The sequence below is a fragment of the Alternaria metachromatica genome (genome assembly GCF_023757995.1).
Source record: "Alternaria metachromatica strain BMP 0045 chromosome Unknown scaffold_33, whole genome shotgun sequence".
NCBI lineage: Eukaryota > Fungi > Ascomycota > Dothideomycetes > Pleosporales > Pleosporaceae > Alternaria > Alternaria metachromatica.
In genome coordinates this window covers 350,936-370,237 of record NW_026055524.1, presented here as the reverse complement: position 1 = coordinate 370,237, position 19,302 = coordinate 350,936, and the positions used below count along the sequence as shown (strand labels likewise).

Here is a 19,302-nt window from a genome sequence, read left to right as displayed (position 1 = left end):
GCCATTGCAATCAGATCATCACGAGACGAGCGCCCACACAAGAAGAGAGACTTCCCCCCCCGCCCCCCCCCCCTGTGGCAGGAGCTTAGATTCACTTGGGTGAAATTGTACGGCGTTATGGGTATTGATATCACTATGCTGGGAGCGTATGGTTCAAGGAGCTGGGTATGGATTATCGTACTCCATGTTACTTAGGTTTAGTTGTATAATAACATTCTGACACTTCTCTTCCGTATGAAGTAAAGAACAGCAACTCAGCGATCAGATGTTATACACAATTCTTGAGCCTTCCATCTCATGATGGGTTCGACGCGCCATTCTGATCCAATAGCTATGCATGCATATCAGTCAGGCCATGGCGGGGTAGCACTATGGGGCTGCAGGGAGCGTGGGCGCGTTGATAGGTCGGGAGAGTGAAACGCCCGGACCCTTGATTTTCGGAGCACCAAGCTTCGTCGGCGGATGTCTTGGCAAACCGACCCTCGCAGGAACTCGACGATAACGGGTGCAGGGCCGTGTTAGGGGCAGATGGGGAAGATATTGAGCTTTCATACAGGCTTGCCACCTCCTTTCGCGCGATGCAACACTGCCAGCCTTTGTTCGCGTTACACCCTTAGGCGCATGCTGCAGTCGGGTTAGGCGAGGCCCCATTTTTGAAGTGGGCAGATTCGTAGCGCGCTCCAGACACAGCTCTTGCTACAGCGAATACTGCTAGCTCCCGCGACACCTGTCCAGAAATACAGGGAGAGCAATTGGACACGCCTGTGCCATCCTTCACCCAGACTCGCAGCTGGCACGCAGGCAAAGGTGCAATTCGCGTGGCCCGCTCAGGAGATTGTTGATCCGCGCTTGCCCCATCCATCTCTAAACCCTGAATATCTTTGCTTGGGACCACCACACCGCTCCCTCGACTCGACTCTGCCCGGGCGCATCGTGCTCTCCCCCGCCGAAACCTCGCCTACGCATCGACGACAGTCAGCGCCCATTCTTTTTGCCGTTTCGCTGCTCAATGGCTGTTGGTTGCTGAGACACGCACCCCAATCCGTTCGCTAAGACGTGACTGTTGAGCGTCAATCACCTCGACCCATCGAGCCCACACGCCGCACTACACGCCGGCAACCGACTCCGGAGACCGTCGCCGGGCTGCAAGCACTCTCTGGAATTCATTCCTCTGCCATTGGCTCCTCTATCGGACCGCCTCGAGACAGCGGGTATCGCGACAGCGTCGCTCCATCACTCTCGCTCTCCCCACATTGGGGCATATTGCAACCAGCCACCATGGCCACGACACACAACGCCAACGGCGCGCTGGGAAAGACGCACACAGCGGACATGCAAGCGCCAAAGCTACCGACTGCGTCCAAGAGGCGGAAGATGCAGACAAAGAAGGTCGAGGATGAGGGGCTCATGGCCTCGCTGTGCACGCTCATCTGCGACCACCAGATTGGTACGCTCTCGCAGACTCTCGAGAATACCGAACATGCGAATACTGACTCCTACAGGCATCTCCGTCAACCTCCTCACCCTCCTCGTCCTCACCCACACATTCTTCCCCCGCGCCCGCAGCCGGACCAACAAGTTCTTCCACATGTCGTACTACAACCCCGACACCGACATGTACGGCTGTGGCACCGACGATCTGCCCTTTGTCCTACTGTGGACCGTCATCTTCACTGGTGTACGCGTCGCAGTCATGGAGTACCTGCTCGACCCGCTGGCAAGGCTGGGTGGCATCAGGACAAAGAAGGGCCTGGACAGGTTCAAGGAGCAGGCCTGGTTGATTGTCTACTACACCGCGTCGTGGTCCCTGGGAATGGTATGTCGCACAACACGGAATATATGGAATGGCAGTGCTAACAAGGCTACAGTACATCATGTACCACTCCGAGTTCTGGCTAGATTTGCACGGCATATGGGAAGGCTGGCCTTTCCGTGAGGCAGACGGCCTTTTCAAGTGGTACTACCTCGTCCAATGGGGCTTCTGGGTCCAGCAGCTTCTTGTCGTCAATATTGAGGAGAAGCGCAAGGACTACGCGCAGATGTTCACCCACCACATCTTCACCACCGCGCTGATGTGCTTGTCCTACGGCTACTTCCACATGCGCGTCGGAATCGTCATTCTGACCATCATGGACTTTGTCGACATCATCCTGCCGGTAAGCAGCCTTACTTCGCCAAATGAGTATATGGGAACTGACAATCACAGACTGCGAAACTCCTCAAGTACATGGGCTACTCGAATGCCTGCGACTACGCTTTCGGTCTCTTCGTCATCGCCTGGGTCGTTACCCGTCACGTTCTCTACATGATGGTCTGCTGGTCCATCTACGCATACGCCCCAGTCGACATGGCACCTGGCTGCTACCTCGCCGACTCCACCTCGAAGTACACCTCATTCGTCCCCGCATCCAACACCTCACAATTCGAAGCATATGGCGGTAACAACCACTGGGGCAACCTGCTCAAGGCGTACAACGACCGCAACGGACCCATTTGCTGGAACCCGCAAATTCGGTACTACTTCCTCGCGCTCCTCCTCACCCTCCAAGTCTTCTGCTGCATCTGGTTCGCTACCATTGCGAAGATCGTCTACAAAGTGCTCATGGGCAACGCAGCTGAGGATCTGCGCTCAGATGACGAGGGCGAGGACGAGGAGGTCGAGCAGGAACAGACCAAGACCATCTTCAACATGGCGACTACCTGCGGCGAGAGCGGAATGAGCTCTATGACGCCAAAGGAAGAGGAAGTCGGCGTCGATGCCCTTACCTTTGCGCGTCTTAACGGCGCCAGCCAGCGCCGACAAGCAAAGAGGGAAAGCTCGCGCGCTAGTGGGATTAGTATTCCCGGTCATGGCGATCGCAAGGAGCTGCTCGGTCGCATTGGTTGTGATAAGCCTTCGTAGGCTTTTGTGGCTACGGCCACACAGTTCTTGATATTTTCGAGTGCGTTACGAAAAGTCTCGCGGGCGTCTGTGGCGTCATAGACTATATAGTCCTGGGTTCTTTTCGTTTCTTTTCCATCTTTTTGTGGAAACGGGTGTATAGGTTTCGAGGGAATATACCACCATTTTGGCTTGGTGAGATGTGTGGTCCCGTCTTTTGGTTGATGATCATATGTATACCCCCAGAAATCGAAGTTAGATTGTTTTCTTGAAGCTGTTCGACGAAGATGTGGGCTATGGGCGTGAAGTACGGACGATGCTTGATTACGCGGCGTGGTTACCACCAGGGCATGTGCAGTCATCCCGCTCTACACCTCGGCACATGGCTAGTGTGAGTGGCATGGTGGGGCTGATGTTTACATATCGCGAACGTTGGTCTGACTACCTAGGTACCAACCAAAAGTCAAACCGAACACGTGTTGTGAAGGCTCCCCCTTGCATTAGCAGCTGTGCCGTTGACATATCACACTTCACATCCCTGGACTGGAACCGTTCACAATACCTGCCGTTTATACCGAATAATCCGTCGACCTCCATATAACCCCTACGAAGTCCAGTTTGGAAACATCAGAATACCATCAGCAATTCGCTACATACATATCCACATTACTGCCAAATCACCGCTACGCCACCACCACACCACCATGCCATCCCCAGACAACCCTAACCCCACCCTCCCCTCCCCACCCTTCTACACCCACATCCCCAACATCAACAACCTACGCCTAGCCACCCACTCCCTCACCACCACCTCCGGCGCCACCCTGCGCCCCGGTATCCTCTTCCGCAGCGCCGAAGTGGCGAAGCTCGACACCGCCGGCTGGACCGCCGTCCGCGACATCGGCGTAGCCCACGTCTTCGACCTCCGCAGCTTACCCGAAGTAGAAAAGGGCTGGGCTGGTATTGTTGGAGATGATGCATCCGGCAAGCAAGATTTCAGACCAGGCTGGATCCAAGCCATGGAGGAAGCAGGTGTGAAACGCACGTGGACACCCGTGTTCTCAGATGAAGACTATAGTCCTGAGAGGTTGGCGGAGCGGTATGCGAATTACATGGATGAGGATGTTAAGGGGTTTGTCGAGGCTTACGCTAGTATTTTGGGGGATGGAGGGAAGGCATATGGTACTATCTTCCGGTATCTGGCCAGCCTGAGTAGTGATGGCGAGGGGAAAGAAGGACAGAAACTCGGCGCACTAATCCACTGCACAGCCGGCAAAGACCGAACAGGAATCTTCTTCGGCCTCCTCTTCGATTTCCTCGGCGTACCGCGCGAGCAGATCGCCGAGGAATACCAACTCACCGAACTCGGCCTCCGCCCAGCGCGGGACGAGATTGTGGAGCGCTTGTTGACGAGTCCCGGGTTTAGGAAGTACATGCTTGCGCAATCAATCGGAAGACCTTTATCGAAAGAAGAGATGGCACAGCTCATCCAAGGACGGGATAGCGAGGGTTCTGATACGTCGGACTTTCCGCCTGAGATTCTGGAGAAGGGCAGGCAAGCTGCGTTGCGCATGGTGGGGTCGAGGAAGGAGAGTATGCTGGCGAGTTTGGAGATGCTAGATGAGCGGTTTGGGGGCGCGGAACGGTATATGAGGGAGTACTGTGGGCTTGGGGATGGGGAGTTGGAGGCGCTGAGGAGGAATTTGGTGGTTGGGAAGGGGGAGTGACTAGGTGTGGGTATGGAAGTCTCGACGAGACGAAGAGGAAGGCTGTAGCAGCGATCTGGCCACCCAACAGTAGAATGAGGCAGACCGCGGTCGAAGGAGGGATGTATCATGAAGAGCCAATCATGTGACTGCGCTCCTGCATCTTCGTTTCGGGAAAGCGTCCGCGATGTAACAATTCCTCTGATCATACTGCCAATATCTCTCCCGTAGGTTTCGTCCTGGAGGACCCCAGGAGGTGAAGAAGAAGCTGGAAAATTGTGTTATTTTCGTCTTGTTTGCCCGCGCGATTGTTCCGTAGATACAAAAGGTTGTAGTTTGGTTATCAACTCAAGTTTCAACGGTCTTTGGACAGTATATTATATGTGCATTTTCTCTCATTTTTGGAAATATCTCTTCGTCTAGGTCGTCGATGTTGCGGAAGTTGTGTGTGGCTCGTTTCGCTCTGCGTCATCGCAGTACCATGGAACGGTCTTTGGAGTTCATCATGCTCTTATATTGCGTCCAAAAACGACTCTTCTCTGGTTCCTTTCTAACTGAGCACAATGGATCGTCGCGCAACTGCTGTAGGAACTGCTCTGTGACGTGCATGCGCTGTTCACTTCCCTCGTCACCCCACTCGGCGCGCATCTCGGCCAGCCGCTCTTTGTGTCTCTTCCGCATGCGCTCTAGACGCGTGTCATGCTCTGCAAACGCTTCCCGAAGCATCTTGCATGGAGGTGGACGTAGTTCAGCACTTCCATGTAGTTGTCCGTCGGTTGATACGTAGTGCAATGTCCATTGACCTGGTTCTTCGAATTGAAGACCACAATTGGCGATTGGGCATACACATGGTGATTTGAGAGTATGTTGATAGTATGCTTCGGTAGCCTGGATCAAGAGTAGCTTCCGGGCGTTAACCATATATGTGCAGGGTTCCATCTTGTCGTGAAGCCAACGCCACCATTTACCCACAGGTCCAGATCGTTCCTGAATTGGTGGGATTACAACTTGGATTGATTGTAAGGGCTCGGTCAGCTCCCAAGATACTCGTTCATCGGTAGATTTGATCGCTCGCCAAAGCTTTCTCGACCTGGGACGATTGGGATTAATGGGATTAAGATGGAAATTCGATGCGTGTACGTGGACCCCATTCGGGCATCCTTCTGCCAGCTGAGTCTGCGCCTCCAGAGGCTCTTCTTCGGGTTCGAGAATAAGGTTTGTGCTAAACTCGACGCTTATAAGAGAGGGAAACCATACGCGCAGTGTCCTCCAGAACGCAGCTATCTGGTGTTCCGCGTAGAGCCTCGCTTCTTCCTCATCTAGTAACTTGATGTAATGCGGTGTGAGATCCACCCAGTCACTATGAAGGGTCGTTTTCGAGTTCAACAGCTCAACGATGATGTACTGCATGTACTTGTGAGCTTCGAGAGCGGCATGTGTGAGGCCCGAATATCCGCCAGAAAGTACCCAAGAGCCCTGTATGCGATACTGTACCGTGGGATCAGACCAGAAAAGCTTTGCTGCTTCTTTCTGTGTTACAGGTGACGCACGCATGAGCTGGAAGAGCGTTGCGTTGTCGCAAAACGACAGCATATGGTGCTGAAGCTCCAACGGCAGACGTGAGAAGTGTTCGAAAGTTTTAAGTGAGGAATGCATCGTTTCCTCTCCCTGACGAACATGATGTCGAAAAGGTACACGTATCTCGCCGTGACGGGTCGCGCATAGGTCCCAGTTCAAGGGTGTGGTCCACGGGCCCTTGGGTACGATACTGGTTCGGGTCCTGGAAGTGCGCACCTGCATGTTGAGCGAATAACAGCCGGATGGTAATTTGGAACGAAGTGGCGTCGTCGAAAGTGAGTCGTCATTGGGGGTACCTCGCGATGGCGTTCTTGCTACAAAGGATGGTTGCCTACGCTAAGCTGTCCGCAAGCGGTCTAGTGTCTGCTTACTAGTGCACTCGAGATGCTCTGAGATGGACGGGCCGAATGAGCATGACAGACAGCGCACCCCGCACATCCAAGAGCACGACCATCGCCTACTTGAGCAACAACTTCTGGAAGACAGAGAGAATGGAGGACAGGTTCCATGGTCTTCCCAACCATATGCAGGAAATGTATCCTGTACAGCGACAGCCTCGGAAACTCTACCGGGTCCACCACGATGGGTTGTTTACTTATCTTCATCTCGAAGACGGCTTCAGAGCAAATGGTCGTTACTTCATGGACTACTGTCGTTGGTTTAATTCTGGAAAACTTAGCAAGCATCTCAACTAGAAAGACAGATCCGTCGCACACAGTCCCTTCATTTCATGCTTCGACAGCAAAGGCACGTGTCTGCTTACGTGCGACCTAAGTCTGCAATTCGATATTGATCTTTAGATGACGCACGGAAACGTGCGTCTTTTCATCGAGAACGGGGCGTTCGCAACGTCCTCGTTATCAAGACAAACATTTCGAAGTTCGAGACTCACTGGCTGGATATCGAGTTCTCCGAAAAGACCATAAGTATCAACGGTGTCATAAAGCCGATGAGGAAAGAGACGATATTTCTGATGACGGAGTTAGGGAAATAGTTTCGTCTTGAATCTGGCACTATACAGCGTTCGGAGTGGCTCGCTGTAGAGATCATACATCGGGAGTACGTCACGCTTTGACGCTTTGACGCATACCGCCTATCAGCGCTGCGCATTGCTTGCGGGGAAAGTGCGGAGGGCCGTTTAGGGAAACTGCGGAGGGTCGTCTAGGGAAGTCGGCATGGGCGAAGCGGAAGTCACGTCGAACGGAAAGCACAACATCGCTGTTCAGACACCGCGCTCTTGCTGCCTTCCGCCCCTACCAATTTCCCTTTGACCCTCATCCACGTCACTCAGTGTAGACTTCCTCAAACACAGCATCGGAGACGCCACCCGCCATGCGCATTCCCGCTACTGCCATGATGCTCAGCATGCTCATACTACTGATCTTTTGCATCCAAGACATCGCTGCCTTGCCAGCCGAAGCGTCCGACAATTTGTGGAAGCATATGACTGTACGTCGCTTCCGTCCGAACTACAAGGGCCAGGTACTGACAGGTTTTCCTCTAGATCCAAGTCTGTAACGTGGCCAACTTCAAAGGAGCCTGCCGTTACTTCGACGTCATGGTGGACGAGTGTCGCGACATCAGCAGTGATTAGTGCGTATAGATTATGTTATCTTGAGATATGAAGCTTGTGCTAACACATGCGCCTCAGCTCCAGAGAGATAAGCTCAGTTCGCGCCGTGACCCACATGGGCTGCTGTCAATTGTATCGGTATGTTCATTCATTCTCTCCTTCTCCCTTCTCCCTTCTCTCTGAACTTAGCGCATGCTCACAAGGGTAACTGTAGAACTCCGCGCTGCGAGGCTCTCTTCGGCGATACCGACATGGCCGTACGCTGGGGCGAAGGCGGTAAATCGACACTTTCAGGTTGGACGAAGCGGGATATCAAGAGCATGAAGTGCTTTATCCTGGGCCGGCCGACCGAGATGATCGACTACTACTGAGTGAGCGTCGCGGGGACGAACAAGGGTAGATGCGCCGGTATACACCGCGCTCGAATTAGACATGGACTCAAGACTGGGACAGTCGGTAGCTAGGAAGCTCCACAAAAGCTAATTGTCTGATTACGAGTAAAGAGACCCGGGATCTGTTTGACATCGAGAGCGGACAATGGTACAATGGTAGTATATTATGGTCTATACAAGAAAGGAAATCCGAAAGATACTCTATTTTATCCCCCTAGGAAACGTAGCGAATCGTACCGGTGGTGTACATGATGTCATAGCAAAGGCCACGGTATCGGGAGAAAGAAGAGGGCCGAGCGGTCAAACTCGGGCGGGGTATATAATGTCGTGACGTCGTAGCGTGAGGGTATCGTGGAAAAAAGAAGAGGGGGTACTGGCCAAGCGCAGGTACGAAGTGAAAATCAGCGAGAAAAAAAGGAAGGCGGATGAATCCAGCAGCCGGCGCCGGGCTCGAGTGCTTATCGAAAGAAGGGGAAGTGAGGTCGAGAGGGGACGTATTCTCATGACTGCCACTCGCATCAGAGCAGCTTGAAGTTCTTTTCTTCGCAGTGGACACCAAAAGCTTCGTCGTCCATTTTACCGTAGATGTAAGCTTCGCCGACGAATAGGTACCCAAGATGTTCACCAGAGCCATTTTGAGTTGGTCGGAGGATGACGGGGACGCTGCAGCCATACAGAATAGCAATCACATCTCCCTTTTCAGTCCTAGGTGGCCCAAAGCCAACGAGTTCGTCATGCTCGAAGTCGCAAGTATTGGTGGTGGCACTACAAATGGGGTTGCCTCTGAGGAAGGATCGGTTCCAGGTGACAGCACGGACGCGACAAAGGTAGTCATACACGATGTCATTGGGGCCGCCTCGAAGGTTCCGTCGTAGAACGGTGTTGATGTTGATGTGTCCATTATTCGTCTGATAGGTAAGGCAATGTTGACATGCTTTCTTGTACCAATGAGGAGGTGGGTTGCCCTGCGGATCGCGGTCTGCCACCAGAGTTTGCCATAGCTTGGCTGGAACCTCGGTGATTTCTATGGCGTCCTTGTCGAAGACCCATCCCAGTCCTTCCAAACAATCTTTGGTGATAACACCATCGGGAAACGGGTCTGTGCGGAAAGAGACTGTTCCTATCATGACACCTCTCACGGACATCGACATATCGTGTATGACTTGGGAAGGTGGGGCCGAGGCACGATGGACAGGACTCCGGGGGAACTTGACACGGGCTTGCTTGCCTTGCCTACCGCAAGCGTTGTAGTTGTTACTACCAGGTAACCCGACAAAGCTGTCGCCAGCCTTTCGACCGCGAAACAGATCTTCGCCCTTTCCCCAGGCAGAGTCTTCCACGAAAAGGATCCAGGAAGGTAGTTGAACCAGTCGAGGGGTTGTTGGAGTTAGTTCATGGCGTTCTTTTAATGCCCAGTGGCGACAGATTATGTCGATGGACCCCGAGGTCTCGACAACCCATTTAACAAAGTCGCGATATATCTCAAAGAGATCGTTACTGTAGTTTGGAACAGGCGGTGGCCTATGCTGTCCTGCGGCACGCGGGTTATATCTAGTCACCTCTTTGGATATACTTCGAAAGGCATTGATTGTATCGCGTGGATCGGAAGTATCGAAGCCGGACAAGGAGCATACCAAGCTCTCCAATCCTTTGGTAGATTCCAGGGTGCCGTCGGGTCGCTTGCGAAACAATGTGGATGTCATATCCACCAACAGCTTGGCACCGAGGTGCTCAATCTCTAGGGTTGAGTCATCGTTCAAGTGACTGCGCTTAGCCAGAGAGGACTCGTAATACACCATAAGCCGGGCTTTCAGACCATCGAAGTGTCGGTGGAAGATAGCGATGGCAGTTTGGAAGTCGCTCCAGTCCTGCACATGCTTGCCACAGTGAACTGAAGCGGATTGTGCAAATGCCAGCTCTTGTATGACCCAGCGCCTTGAGAACCTATGGGAGATGAGCGGAGAAAAGCCATGTCGAACGATAATGCACTTACCAGCTCCACTTGAGAAGCTCGTACAAGCTTGCCCAATCTTCAATATAAGCATCGCCAGTGAGAAGAGCTAAGTGATTCTCCGGATCGATGACCTTGGGGATAAAAGCCATAGCCCTGTTGGAGACAAGATCATCAGGATTGTCGGAGCCAAGCCATACATTCACATTGTAGGCTTTACGGTAGATGTGCGCCATCTTTAGTACTTGCTCTTCCTTTTCTTTGGTGTCAGATTGATTGATGCACAATGCGTCCACCCAAAGCGCGATAGTCTCGTTCTCTTTTCGCAGATGTCTGAGAGCTTCGTAGAGGTTTGGTTTGACCTTGATCAACTTGTCTTGCACGGCCGCTCGGAGTACATCCACTGCTTTCCTGATGGACTTCACGGGAGACGAGGCTGGATCATCCTGGATGACAATAGTACTGTCGTCTGCGCTATTGCCCCAGTTGTAGGATAGGGCCGAGTACGGGTAATCTTCGCTTCCGAGGTGATCATCGCTAACGACCAGCAATGACGCGTTGATTTGCTCGTCGAAGGTGCCTGGCTTGACGAGTAGAAGACGAACTTGATCGTCAGGGATTCGTTTGTAATGGTACATCCTGCTCACTTGACCCAAGACTTCCACCCATCTGGTACCTTTTGATGAGGCAGATGGACTGTTGGTGGTTGTGTTGAAGCTGTGCCTGTTGATTTTAACAGCATGGCGTGGCGCCCATGCGTGTTTGGAAAGGACGATAGGCGGGATCGGACGGGTGATCTCGCGTTCAATCGTAGGGTCGTCGACATGGGATACGCGTTTCACAAGGGACTGAGGAGTGCTTGGCGTCTTCCTGAGTGGAGATTCTGGATCGATTGGAGCGCTGCATATTGATAGCGGTATAGAGTGTCGGATAGAGACCTCTTCTCGTCCAACGGGTGGTGGGGTATGAGGTGGAGATCGAGGGATGGTATTGACCTGGGCGGAAGCTGTCGAGCGGCGAGTTACCTTTCGCGAACGATCAACATCCTCATGCCGAGCCTCGGATCTTGCTCGTTTCTGGGGAAAGCGGGGTGGTTGTTTCTTGGGTGTCATCTCGAAAAGTCGAAGACGGTGGATGAACTCAAAGAAAGGATGATGCGCCGAGAGTTAAATACCCAAGTAAGAGTCATATTTCATAGCTGCAGGAACAGAGGTTCCGCCCACAGCGCCACGCGTTCAAGTGGTGGCGCCCATAGAAAACCCCTGATCTGTGCATGCAAAGCACTAGAGATGGGTTGTGTGTGTGGTAGAGGAAATCATTGGTATGTTAACAACATCCACATACGGACTCCCAGGGCCTGCGACGGATAGTTGCTTTTCGTAAGGTCGTAGCGCATATCGGATAGACGGGAGCAATTGGCCCCCTATGCTAAGCCTCGGGCCGCATCACTCCTCAGTATCGGTATCGGGGACGGCCGACGGAAGAGCGATTGCGTAGAAGGATCAAGTACCCTTGCTTGAACGCTCGCGGTAGGCTAGTAATTGGTAAGCTGGGCCCAAGGGTCGTCTTCCCACGAATAGTTCTTCGCGATATGGTATCGCAAGTACGTCATTGGCACTTGACAGTGAGGGTGAAGACGGGCATGTCCAACGACAGATAGGCGGCATGCGATGGATTACCAGGTGACGAAATCTCCAATATGGCGGTGTGGGGTCGTTGCGGCGTAGCGGTATTTTTGGGGCTGAGGCTGTGACTTAACTCACATATGAGAGGTCTGCTGCATCCTGGTAGTGTTCGGCAGCCCTGTCACCCAAGTCTAGACGTTAGAAGAATCAATGCGATGGGAGCAGGTGGGGCTGTGCCTGCCAAGGTCAGGCACGCTCGCTCGTGGAACTACCGACTGGAAGGTAGCAAAGTTGATGTGATTCGAAGGATCAACCTATTGCAACCCTCCAAAGAAAGCGTTGAGTCTTGCGGTGAGGTCACAATACTCCCATAAACAATGCGGTATACTCTGCCGAGGGTCAAGTCGAGCTGAAAGACCCCTCGCTTTATCCCGATCTTTCTGCCTACTTGCCTTCTGATCATGGCTGCCTAAATGTGAGTTATCAGAGAATTGTCGCATGCTGTATGCCGTGTGCTACAAACAGCTGATCAGCGTCTACGAAGTTGAAAGTGAAAATGGAAGCCACAGCTTCGCGGCGCCCGTTTCTTATGAAGAATCACTATCTCACGATAGCTTTGACCGGCCTCGTGTTGCGTATCCACACGGCGCATTGCAGAGCCTCGGCATCCACCAAGCGGATGGGTAGGAAACGACGTCTTCGAAGGTGGTGAATGTTGGGGCGGACTGCGGCTGGGCTGCGCGCTCCCGCCTATCGCAGAATGTTACATCTTTGCTCAGCCACAAACAGAGAGTTGGCTGGTAAGGCGTTCTTTGCATTAACACATGATGCGCGATTTGATCATTGACGGTTGCTTGCAGCACTTGGATCGTGGCGAGTGAATGTGAGTGACGATGGCAGCCTGGAAGGTGGCGGTGTTTGGGGGAAGCACCTGGGCAGCGGCGCTCCCCTGAGGTAGCCGAAGCCGGAGTAGCGCGTCTCCCTGTTGGAAGTGACGCCCAGTGCCTCCCAGCATCAACTGCTCCTCCACAACATATGTACCAAGGGGACACATTCGCGCACTTAACAGTCAATAGTCGCAATTACACTCATGTAATCCGAGAAGCATTTATCCCACCATGAGGTGTATGTGCTTGACCAACATTTCTAGCCAGAGAGCTAGAGGAGATGACTTTGATCGCTTCGACACACGCGATTTAAAGCCGGCTTTCATCTTCGATTTGTCTGCGCTTCTTCCTTTAATCATCTTCAATCGATTCATCGTCCATCTCTTTCTCGCTTAACATCTCTTCATCCGAATCTTCCTCGTCCAGATCCTGCAACTCAGACTCTGTCAACTGATCTTGCATGCTTCCGTCGCCAACACCGCTCTCCCCCTTGATATCACTTCCGCCCCCTTTCTCCTCTTCTGCGCTTCGTTGAGACTGCCGCTCGCCAATCATACTCAGCAATTTGATACACTGTTCAACATCCGGATAAGCCTTCCAGTCGCCTTCATGGCGTGTGTAAACTCCCCCTGGCCGACACCAATCTTCCTCTTCGGGAACGAATTCAAGGGGTTGGATGTCCAGCGAAGTAAACAGCCAGTCCATGAAATCCGAATGCGCCGTTTCCGCATTATTGACCAGTACGGAAGCTCGAGCAAGGTATCGCGGCCTCAGAGTCAACAACGCGAGCATAACTGGCAAAGCAAGGTCTCCAAACAACTTGCCTATTTGCTTGATACGTTCAGTCTGATAGTCATAGTATCCGACCAACTTTTCCCCAAACATCTTGTCTCTCAGTCCGTCGCCGAAGCTGAGATCCCCATCCTCCCAACCCGTGGGTTCAGGGAAGATAGCAGTGCAAAGCTCATTAACCGTCAGGTCCTTAAAAGGCACCGCCATATATCCCTTTCCCCGAATACATCCATGCGCCAAATATTCATGCTCGCCATGATACTCACCCGGATCCAAAAGATGCGGGACCCACCAAATTCTCACCTCACCATCCAGCTTCTCGCGATCAATCACAGCAACATGGACATCTCCATACTCCAGAGAACAAGTATGCGCATAGCAAAGAACTGTGTGGAGAGAAGCAGCCCACGAGCTAAACTCAGTTAGGACGTCTTCGTCGGCGGAGAAGTGGGCTTGCACCATGGCATGCAGTTCTTTCTCCTGTTTTTCGTAAAACCCGGTGACTTGCCGGCCGTTCATGTAGCCTCGGGGTATGATCTCGGTTGCGTTGATGATGGAGAATTCGCGGCCGCCGCCGCTGGATTCGTCGAAGGCGCGGAATAGGTAGCGTGGAACGCGGTTTCGCATGGCTAGGTTTACGGGTCGAGTTAGTTGTACGGGGGCTGTAGCTGCTGGATCGCTATCTTACCTTCAAAATGGTCCTTTCGCTGGCCGGCGGTCTCTTCGCCATCAGGACTCTCCGCGTGTAGAGGCATCGAATAGGTGTCGATCTGTGTGCTCTGTCGCTAGTTGATTCATATGGTTCCAAGACTATATACATTATGTGCGCAACAAACAACTAGTAGTCATGCGATGTTCTCAGCAGCCTCATCTCACATACTCAACATATGCGAGATCCAAACCGCCTGTCACAAAGCAATCTTCGTAAACGATAAATGTACTCATTCATATTTCATTTCATCAAGATAGCAAATATACACACGAATCTCGCAATCCATCCCAGCCCATCCGATCCGATCCATTCGCCCTGGATTAAAAAAAACGCCATGAAAAAGCCTTCATCATGTGAAGAAGCTCAGTTGTCATCCCATCATACTTGCATTCCAGCATGCATCTAATCAATGGGGGGTATTAACCAAAAAGCACCACCACCATCATCTTCCATGCCTTCTTGACCATCTCACTCATTACATCAATATCCAGACCGACCCACCAACGAACAAAGCGAATATGAGGATAGTGAGGATCGCCGCGCCCGCTTTATCCCCAGTGGTAATTTCGGATTGGAACTTGGGTAATCGGTCGGCGTCGTTTCCAGAGCCTAGCCCAGGGTTACCCTCGGAAGTACCACCGGTATCGCGTGAGTATGGCGGAGGCACCCTCTGCGCATTCAACACACTGATAACGTTGAGCGCCGTCATCTGCGGTCCCACACCCTTGATGTTGTCCCAACCTTGCTTCCACCAACTCATACCGCACTGGTGGTTGCCACCGCCGTGGTCAGACGGACCCTCGCATGTTTGCGCAGCGGCAACGGCGGACTTTTGCAGCTTGGGCATGATCTGGGGCGTGAATTCGGGGGCCATTTGCATGGTGATGCCGAGCCAGCGGGCGAGGTACGCTTTGAAGGATTCTTGGTCCGCGTCGCAAACAATGTTTGCTTCACAGATCTCGACCATGACGCCGCCTTTGTCTTCTGGGAAGAAGATGGCGACTTTGTTGATGAATTTGGTGAGTTCGTTGCGCCACTTGTCAGCGCCATTGGTGTAGTTGTACATCTGCGAACAGGGTTAGTAATTGAATCTGTGGTGTAGTAACATTCGTCTTACGTATGCTGCTCCCGCAATCATGATTCCGTAGTTGTAGGTCCAGGGCGTTTGATCGGCGTCGCTGCAAGGAGGGTTCGTGCTGATACTGGTTCCGTCGTAGACTTGGCCGTCGCCAGGCAGAATAGGACTATTCGCCATCCAGTCGAATGCCTTCTCCGCCCACTTGGCATATGTGTCGTTCTTTGTGTACATGGCCAATCGCGCGCCGAGATGGAAAAGTCCTCCGTTGGATGCGGTGTTTTTATACGTCCACCCATTAAGCCACGGATAGATCTGCCAGCGCATGCCACCACCGCAAGTGCCATCAGACACCTCCTTCTGGTAGCGGCCGACGAATTGGTTGAAGACGGACTGCGTCATGGCGAGCCAACCGGGCTGGTCTGAGGGAGGATCTTTGAGTTTGTATTCGGCGGCGGCGATCATGGAGAAGGCCCAGAAAACTTGATCATCGTTTCCTTCGTTCTTGGACTGGTTGGAGGGCATCTACAAAGCTTAGCGACAGACCTTGCGATAGCGCATAGAGATACATACCAGGTCTTGATGCTCACCAAATTGGTGTATCAGTCCCTCGCGGACCATCTCATTGTACTGATCGTCGCCGGTGTAGTGCCAGTAATCGAGGAGGGTACCGAACATGGCACCCGCCTGCCACCAGTAGTAGGGTTCGTAGAGGATACCCGGGTAACCACCGAGTACATGGATGCCCTTATCGTCGATAGTCGCATATTGCGCGACGAGCTGTTTGGCGACCTGGGAGGAGACATCGTTGATAGAGGCTGTAAGGTGAGGTTAGCAGACTGTATAAGCGCACAGCATGTATGCGACGGCGACGGGCATCCTACTCTCTGAATTGGGGTCGAGCACGATGGCCTGGGTGAAGGGTCGCACAACATCTGTCGACAGCAGAGAGAGCGCCGCTAGCGCTCGCGCAGGGCTGAACAACCTCATCTCGACATGTGCTTTGCGCCTAAAACAATGCTAACGAATGGCTACCCCGCAAGTGCGTGAGACCAAGTGGGGAGGGAGCGAGATCAAGCAAGATCAAGCAAACAAGCAGCGTGGTGAGGTTGACCAGGGAGTAGGAGGCAGGTACCGGAGAAGGTTGTGGCAGCGGAGGAACGGCGACAGAAAAGCGAGTGTGAGTGCGGGTGGTAGTGGTAAACAGGCGTCCAGCGTTTGATGACGGACGTGACAAAGAGAGGCGGGAGCGATCGTCGAGGCAATAGCGGGCAGCGGAATGGCGGCACTGAGAAGGTAACTTTGATGGATTAACACGGGCCTGTGCCCCCATAGGCTACCCTGGCAATCCCATGGTCGTATTCGCCGCCTGCATCTAATCATCATGCAGCTGGCGTTCCCTCTAAGCCGAGGAAAGGCAGGTCAAGTTGTAATTCACAGCGCAAGCGCCGGTGCGAACGGCGCCACATACCACCACTTACCACCACTAACTGAATACAAACAGTATCGAAACAGTGAACACATTCCGCTGTCTGCGTGTATCTTGCGCAACGCAGCCGCAAGACCCGGTATCCGCGTTGAAACCTCTGGAACGGATTCCGCATGCCTGCGCCCCACCTGCAGGGAATGTTTGTGGCGCAGGCGCCTGACTTTGCGCTGTTTGGCCTGACTTCACCGTTTGTTTTGTTCCGTTTCGTTTCTCACGCGCGTGAACTCCCGAACCACTGCGGCGCATCTATGCCTGAGTGAATGAACCTGATCTTCGCACTACGTTAACGTCGGTCTCACACAAGCGTTTCCAAGCAAGCTTACAGGCGTGCTTGAGGCCGAACCCGCCTGCCCAGCTGTCTTGACGGCTCTCTGCCAAGACCTCTGCCAAGCCACTCCCCGTGCAAATGTGTGGGGATGCCGGAAATTGGCGGTCATGGACCCTATTCTTAGTACAGAGGAAGTTAGGCTAGGCCCTAAGGCAAGCAAGGCAAGCAAGCAAGGCAAGAAAAAAATGGAACACCAAAGATTCTTGGTCAAGGTCGCGAATATCATGCTTTCCAGCCAGCAACAAGGAGACGCGCGTATCGCACGCGTGCTCTTACGAAGCCTTTTTTGCGTTTACATCCTAAACACACCCCAAGTGCTCTCCTTCTCTACGCCCTTGTTCTGCCCACCGCACGCCATCTGCAGGCCCATGCCAAGGACCCTCCGTGTATGTTCCGGCGGTATGATACCATCGTCCCATAACCTTGCCGACCCGAAGGTGGCCTCACTCTCGTGCTCGATCCGTGCCTTTAGCGCGGGATCCACTTTCTTGCCTACGGCTTCCATGACGGACGAGAGCTGTTCTGCGCCCATGACCGACGTCTTTGCGTTGGGCCAGGTGAACATAAGTCGGGGGGAGTACGCGCGGCCGCTGTGCTTGTGTTAGCTATGTTGTGTCGAGGTGGGACTAGAAGGGGACTTACCACATGCCGTAGTTTCCAGCGCCAGCACTAGATCCGACGACGACTGTGAACTTAGGTACGTCTACACAGCTCACGGCTGTCACGAGCTTTGCGCCGTTCTTCGCAATGCCGCCCTTCTCGGCGTCTTGGCCGACCATGAATCCTGAGATGTTTTGGAGGAAGATGAGGGGGATGTGTCGCTTGCCGCATAGCTGGACAAAGTGCGCGCCCTTGAGCGAGCTCTCGCTGAAGAGAATGCCGTTGTTGGCTACGATACCCACGGGGTGACCGTATATCTTCGCGAAACCAGTCACTAGAGTAGAACCGTACAGTGGCTTGAATTCGTCGAAAGAAGATCCGTCGACGATGCGTGCGATGATCTCGTGAATGGGGATTTGACGGCGTAGATTGGTGCCGACGATGCCTGAAAGCTCCTGGGGGTCGTAGAGAGGCTCCTGGAAAGTAGGCTGCGCGGTAACAGTCTGGTTGCGGTGCCAGTTCAAGTTTCCGACGCTCCTCCGCGCAAGGACAAGTGCGTGTGCGTCGTCAACTGCGAGGTAGTCTGTAACACCAGAGACCTCACTGTGAAGCTTGCCTCCACCCAGATCTTCCGCTGAGACCACCTCGCCAGTCGCTGCCTTGACGAGCGGTGGGCCAGCGAGGAAAATATGACCCTGGTTCTCCACGATGATATTCTCGTCGCTCATGCTAGGCACATAAGCACCACCTGCCGTACACGGTCCCATGACAACACTGATCTGCGGGATGCCCATGCCCGACATGCGTGCTTGGTTGTAGAAGATGCGGCCAAAGTGGTTGACATCCGGAAACACATCTGCTTGGTTGGGCAGGTTCGCACCTCCAGAGTCGACGAGGTAGATGCAGGGTAACCGGTTTTCTTGAGCGATTGTCTGGGCTCGCAGATGCTTCTTCACTGTGACGGGGTAGTATGTGCCGCCCTTGACTGTAGCGTCATTGGCGACAACCATGCATTGTACACCGTTGACTGTGCCAATGCCAGTGACGATACCACCTGCAGGCACATCATCCTCTCCGTACATATTGTAACCTGCCATCTGACTCAGTTCGAGGAATGGCGTGCCCGGGTCAATGAGTGCAGATATCCTGTCTCTGACCAACATCTTGCCTCGCTGTATGTGCTTGTCCCGAGCTTTCTGAGGTCCACCTTGTGCGATCTTCGTGTGCAGGTTGACAAGGTTCTCGGTTGCCTCGTCCATCTGGCGCTTGTTCTCTTTGAAGTCCGCATTGCTCGTGTCGACGTTCGTGGGGATCACAGAAACGGCTTCGGCATGATGGGAATGGGTAAAGGTTGCGGTATTTCGAACAGTTTGTGGGGTAATCTGAGATTGGGCGTGCGATGGTATCGTAGGACGCGATGTAGACGAGAGGAGGCAGCGTTGTGCTTGCGATCGAACAACTACTGAGGGTCGCACGGAATGCTTAAGCAAGGTCAAAGCCTCTCTTGAGGGCGCTCTTGGAACCATTTTAGTTGGAAAAGTGAGCGCTTGCAACGCTGCAGCAGTTCAGGTAGCCCTCTGTGCGTATGCGGGGGAAGTTGCTGTGGTGCGCGTATTCACGACGCGATTTAGAAGGCGTGATGGATTGAGAGACGTGTTGGTAAGTTACAGCTCAATTATACTGCCCAAAAGAAAGCAGACAAGAGAGAGGCAA

The 19,302-nt window shown here is 53.2% G+C and overlaps 5 protein-coding genes across 5 annotated transcripts; 2 read left to right on the top strand and 3 right to left on the bottom strand.

The window, feature by feature from the left end:
* Positions 1-1,278: 1,278 nt before the first annotated feature.
* Positions 1,279-2,902, top strand: J4E83_009572 (uncharacterized protein; the record flags this gene model as incomplete). Its single annotated transcript, XM_049336457.1, has 4 exons — positions 1,279-1,447; positions 1,503-1,816; positions 1,869-2,156; positions 2,207-2,902. 4 exons carry the CDS (start codon positions 1,279-1,281, stop codon positions 2,900-2,902), a joined length of 1,467 nt encoding a protein of 488 aa, XP_049184556.1.
* A 683-nt stretch (positions 2,903-3,585) lies between these two features.
* On the top strand, positions 3,586-4,608 carry J4E83_009571 (uncharacterized protein; the record flags this gene model as incomplete). The annotated part of the gene is made up of 1 exon (XM_049336456.1): positions 3,586-4,608. One exon carries the CDS (start codon positions 3,586-3,588, stop codon positions 4,606-4,608), a length of 1,023 nt encoding a protein of 340 aa, XP_049184555.1.
* Positions 4,609-8,648: 4,040 nt separating this feature from the next.
* On the bottom strand, positions 8,649-10,719 carry J4E83_009570 (uncharacterized protein; the record flags this gene model as incomplete). The annotated part of the gene is made up of 2 exons (XM_049336455.1): positions 8,649-10,074; positions 10,124-10,719. The coding sequence occupies 2 exons, from the start codon at positions 10,717-10,719 to the stop codon at positions 8,649-8,651; spliced, it is 2,022 nt and encodes a 673-aa protein (XP_049184554.1).
* Positions 10,720-12,944: 2,225 nt separating this feature from the next.
* On the bottom strand, positions 12,945-14,140 carry J4E83_009569 (uncharacterized protein; the record flags this gene model as incomplete). The annotated part of the gene is made up of 2 exons (XM_049336454.1): positions 12,945-14,014; positions 14,074-14,140. The coding sequence occupies 2 exons, from the start codon at positions 14,138-14,140 to the stop codon at positions 12,945-12,947; spliced, it is 1,137 nt and encodes a 378-aa protein (XP_049184553.1).
* Positions 14,141-14,572: 432 nt separating this feature from the next.
* Positions 14,573-18,848, bottom strand: J4E83_009568 (uncharacterized protein; the record flags this gene model as incomplete). The annotated part of the gene is made up of 5 exons (XM_049336453.1): positions 14,573-15,163; positions 15,215-15,697; positions 15,746-15,990; positions 17,299-17,579; positions 17,632-18,848. 5 exons carry the CDS (start codon positions 18,846-18,848, stop codon positions 14,573-14,575), a joined length of 2,817 nt encoding a protein of 938 aa, XP_049184552.1.
* Between the last annotated feature and the right edge of the window lie 454 nt (positions 18,849-19,302).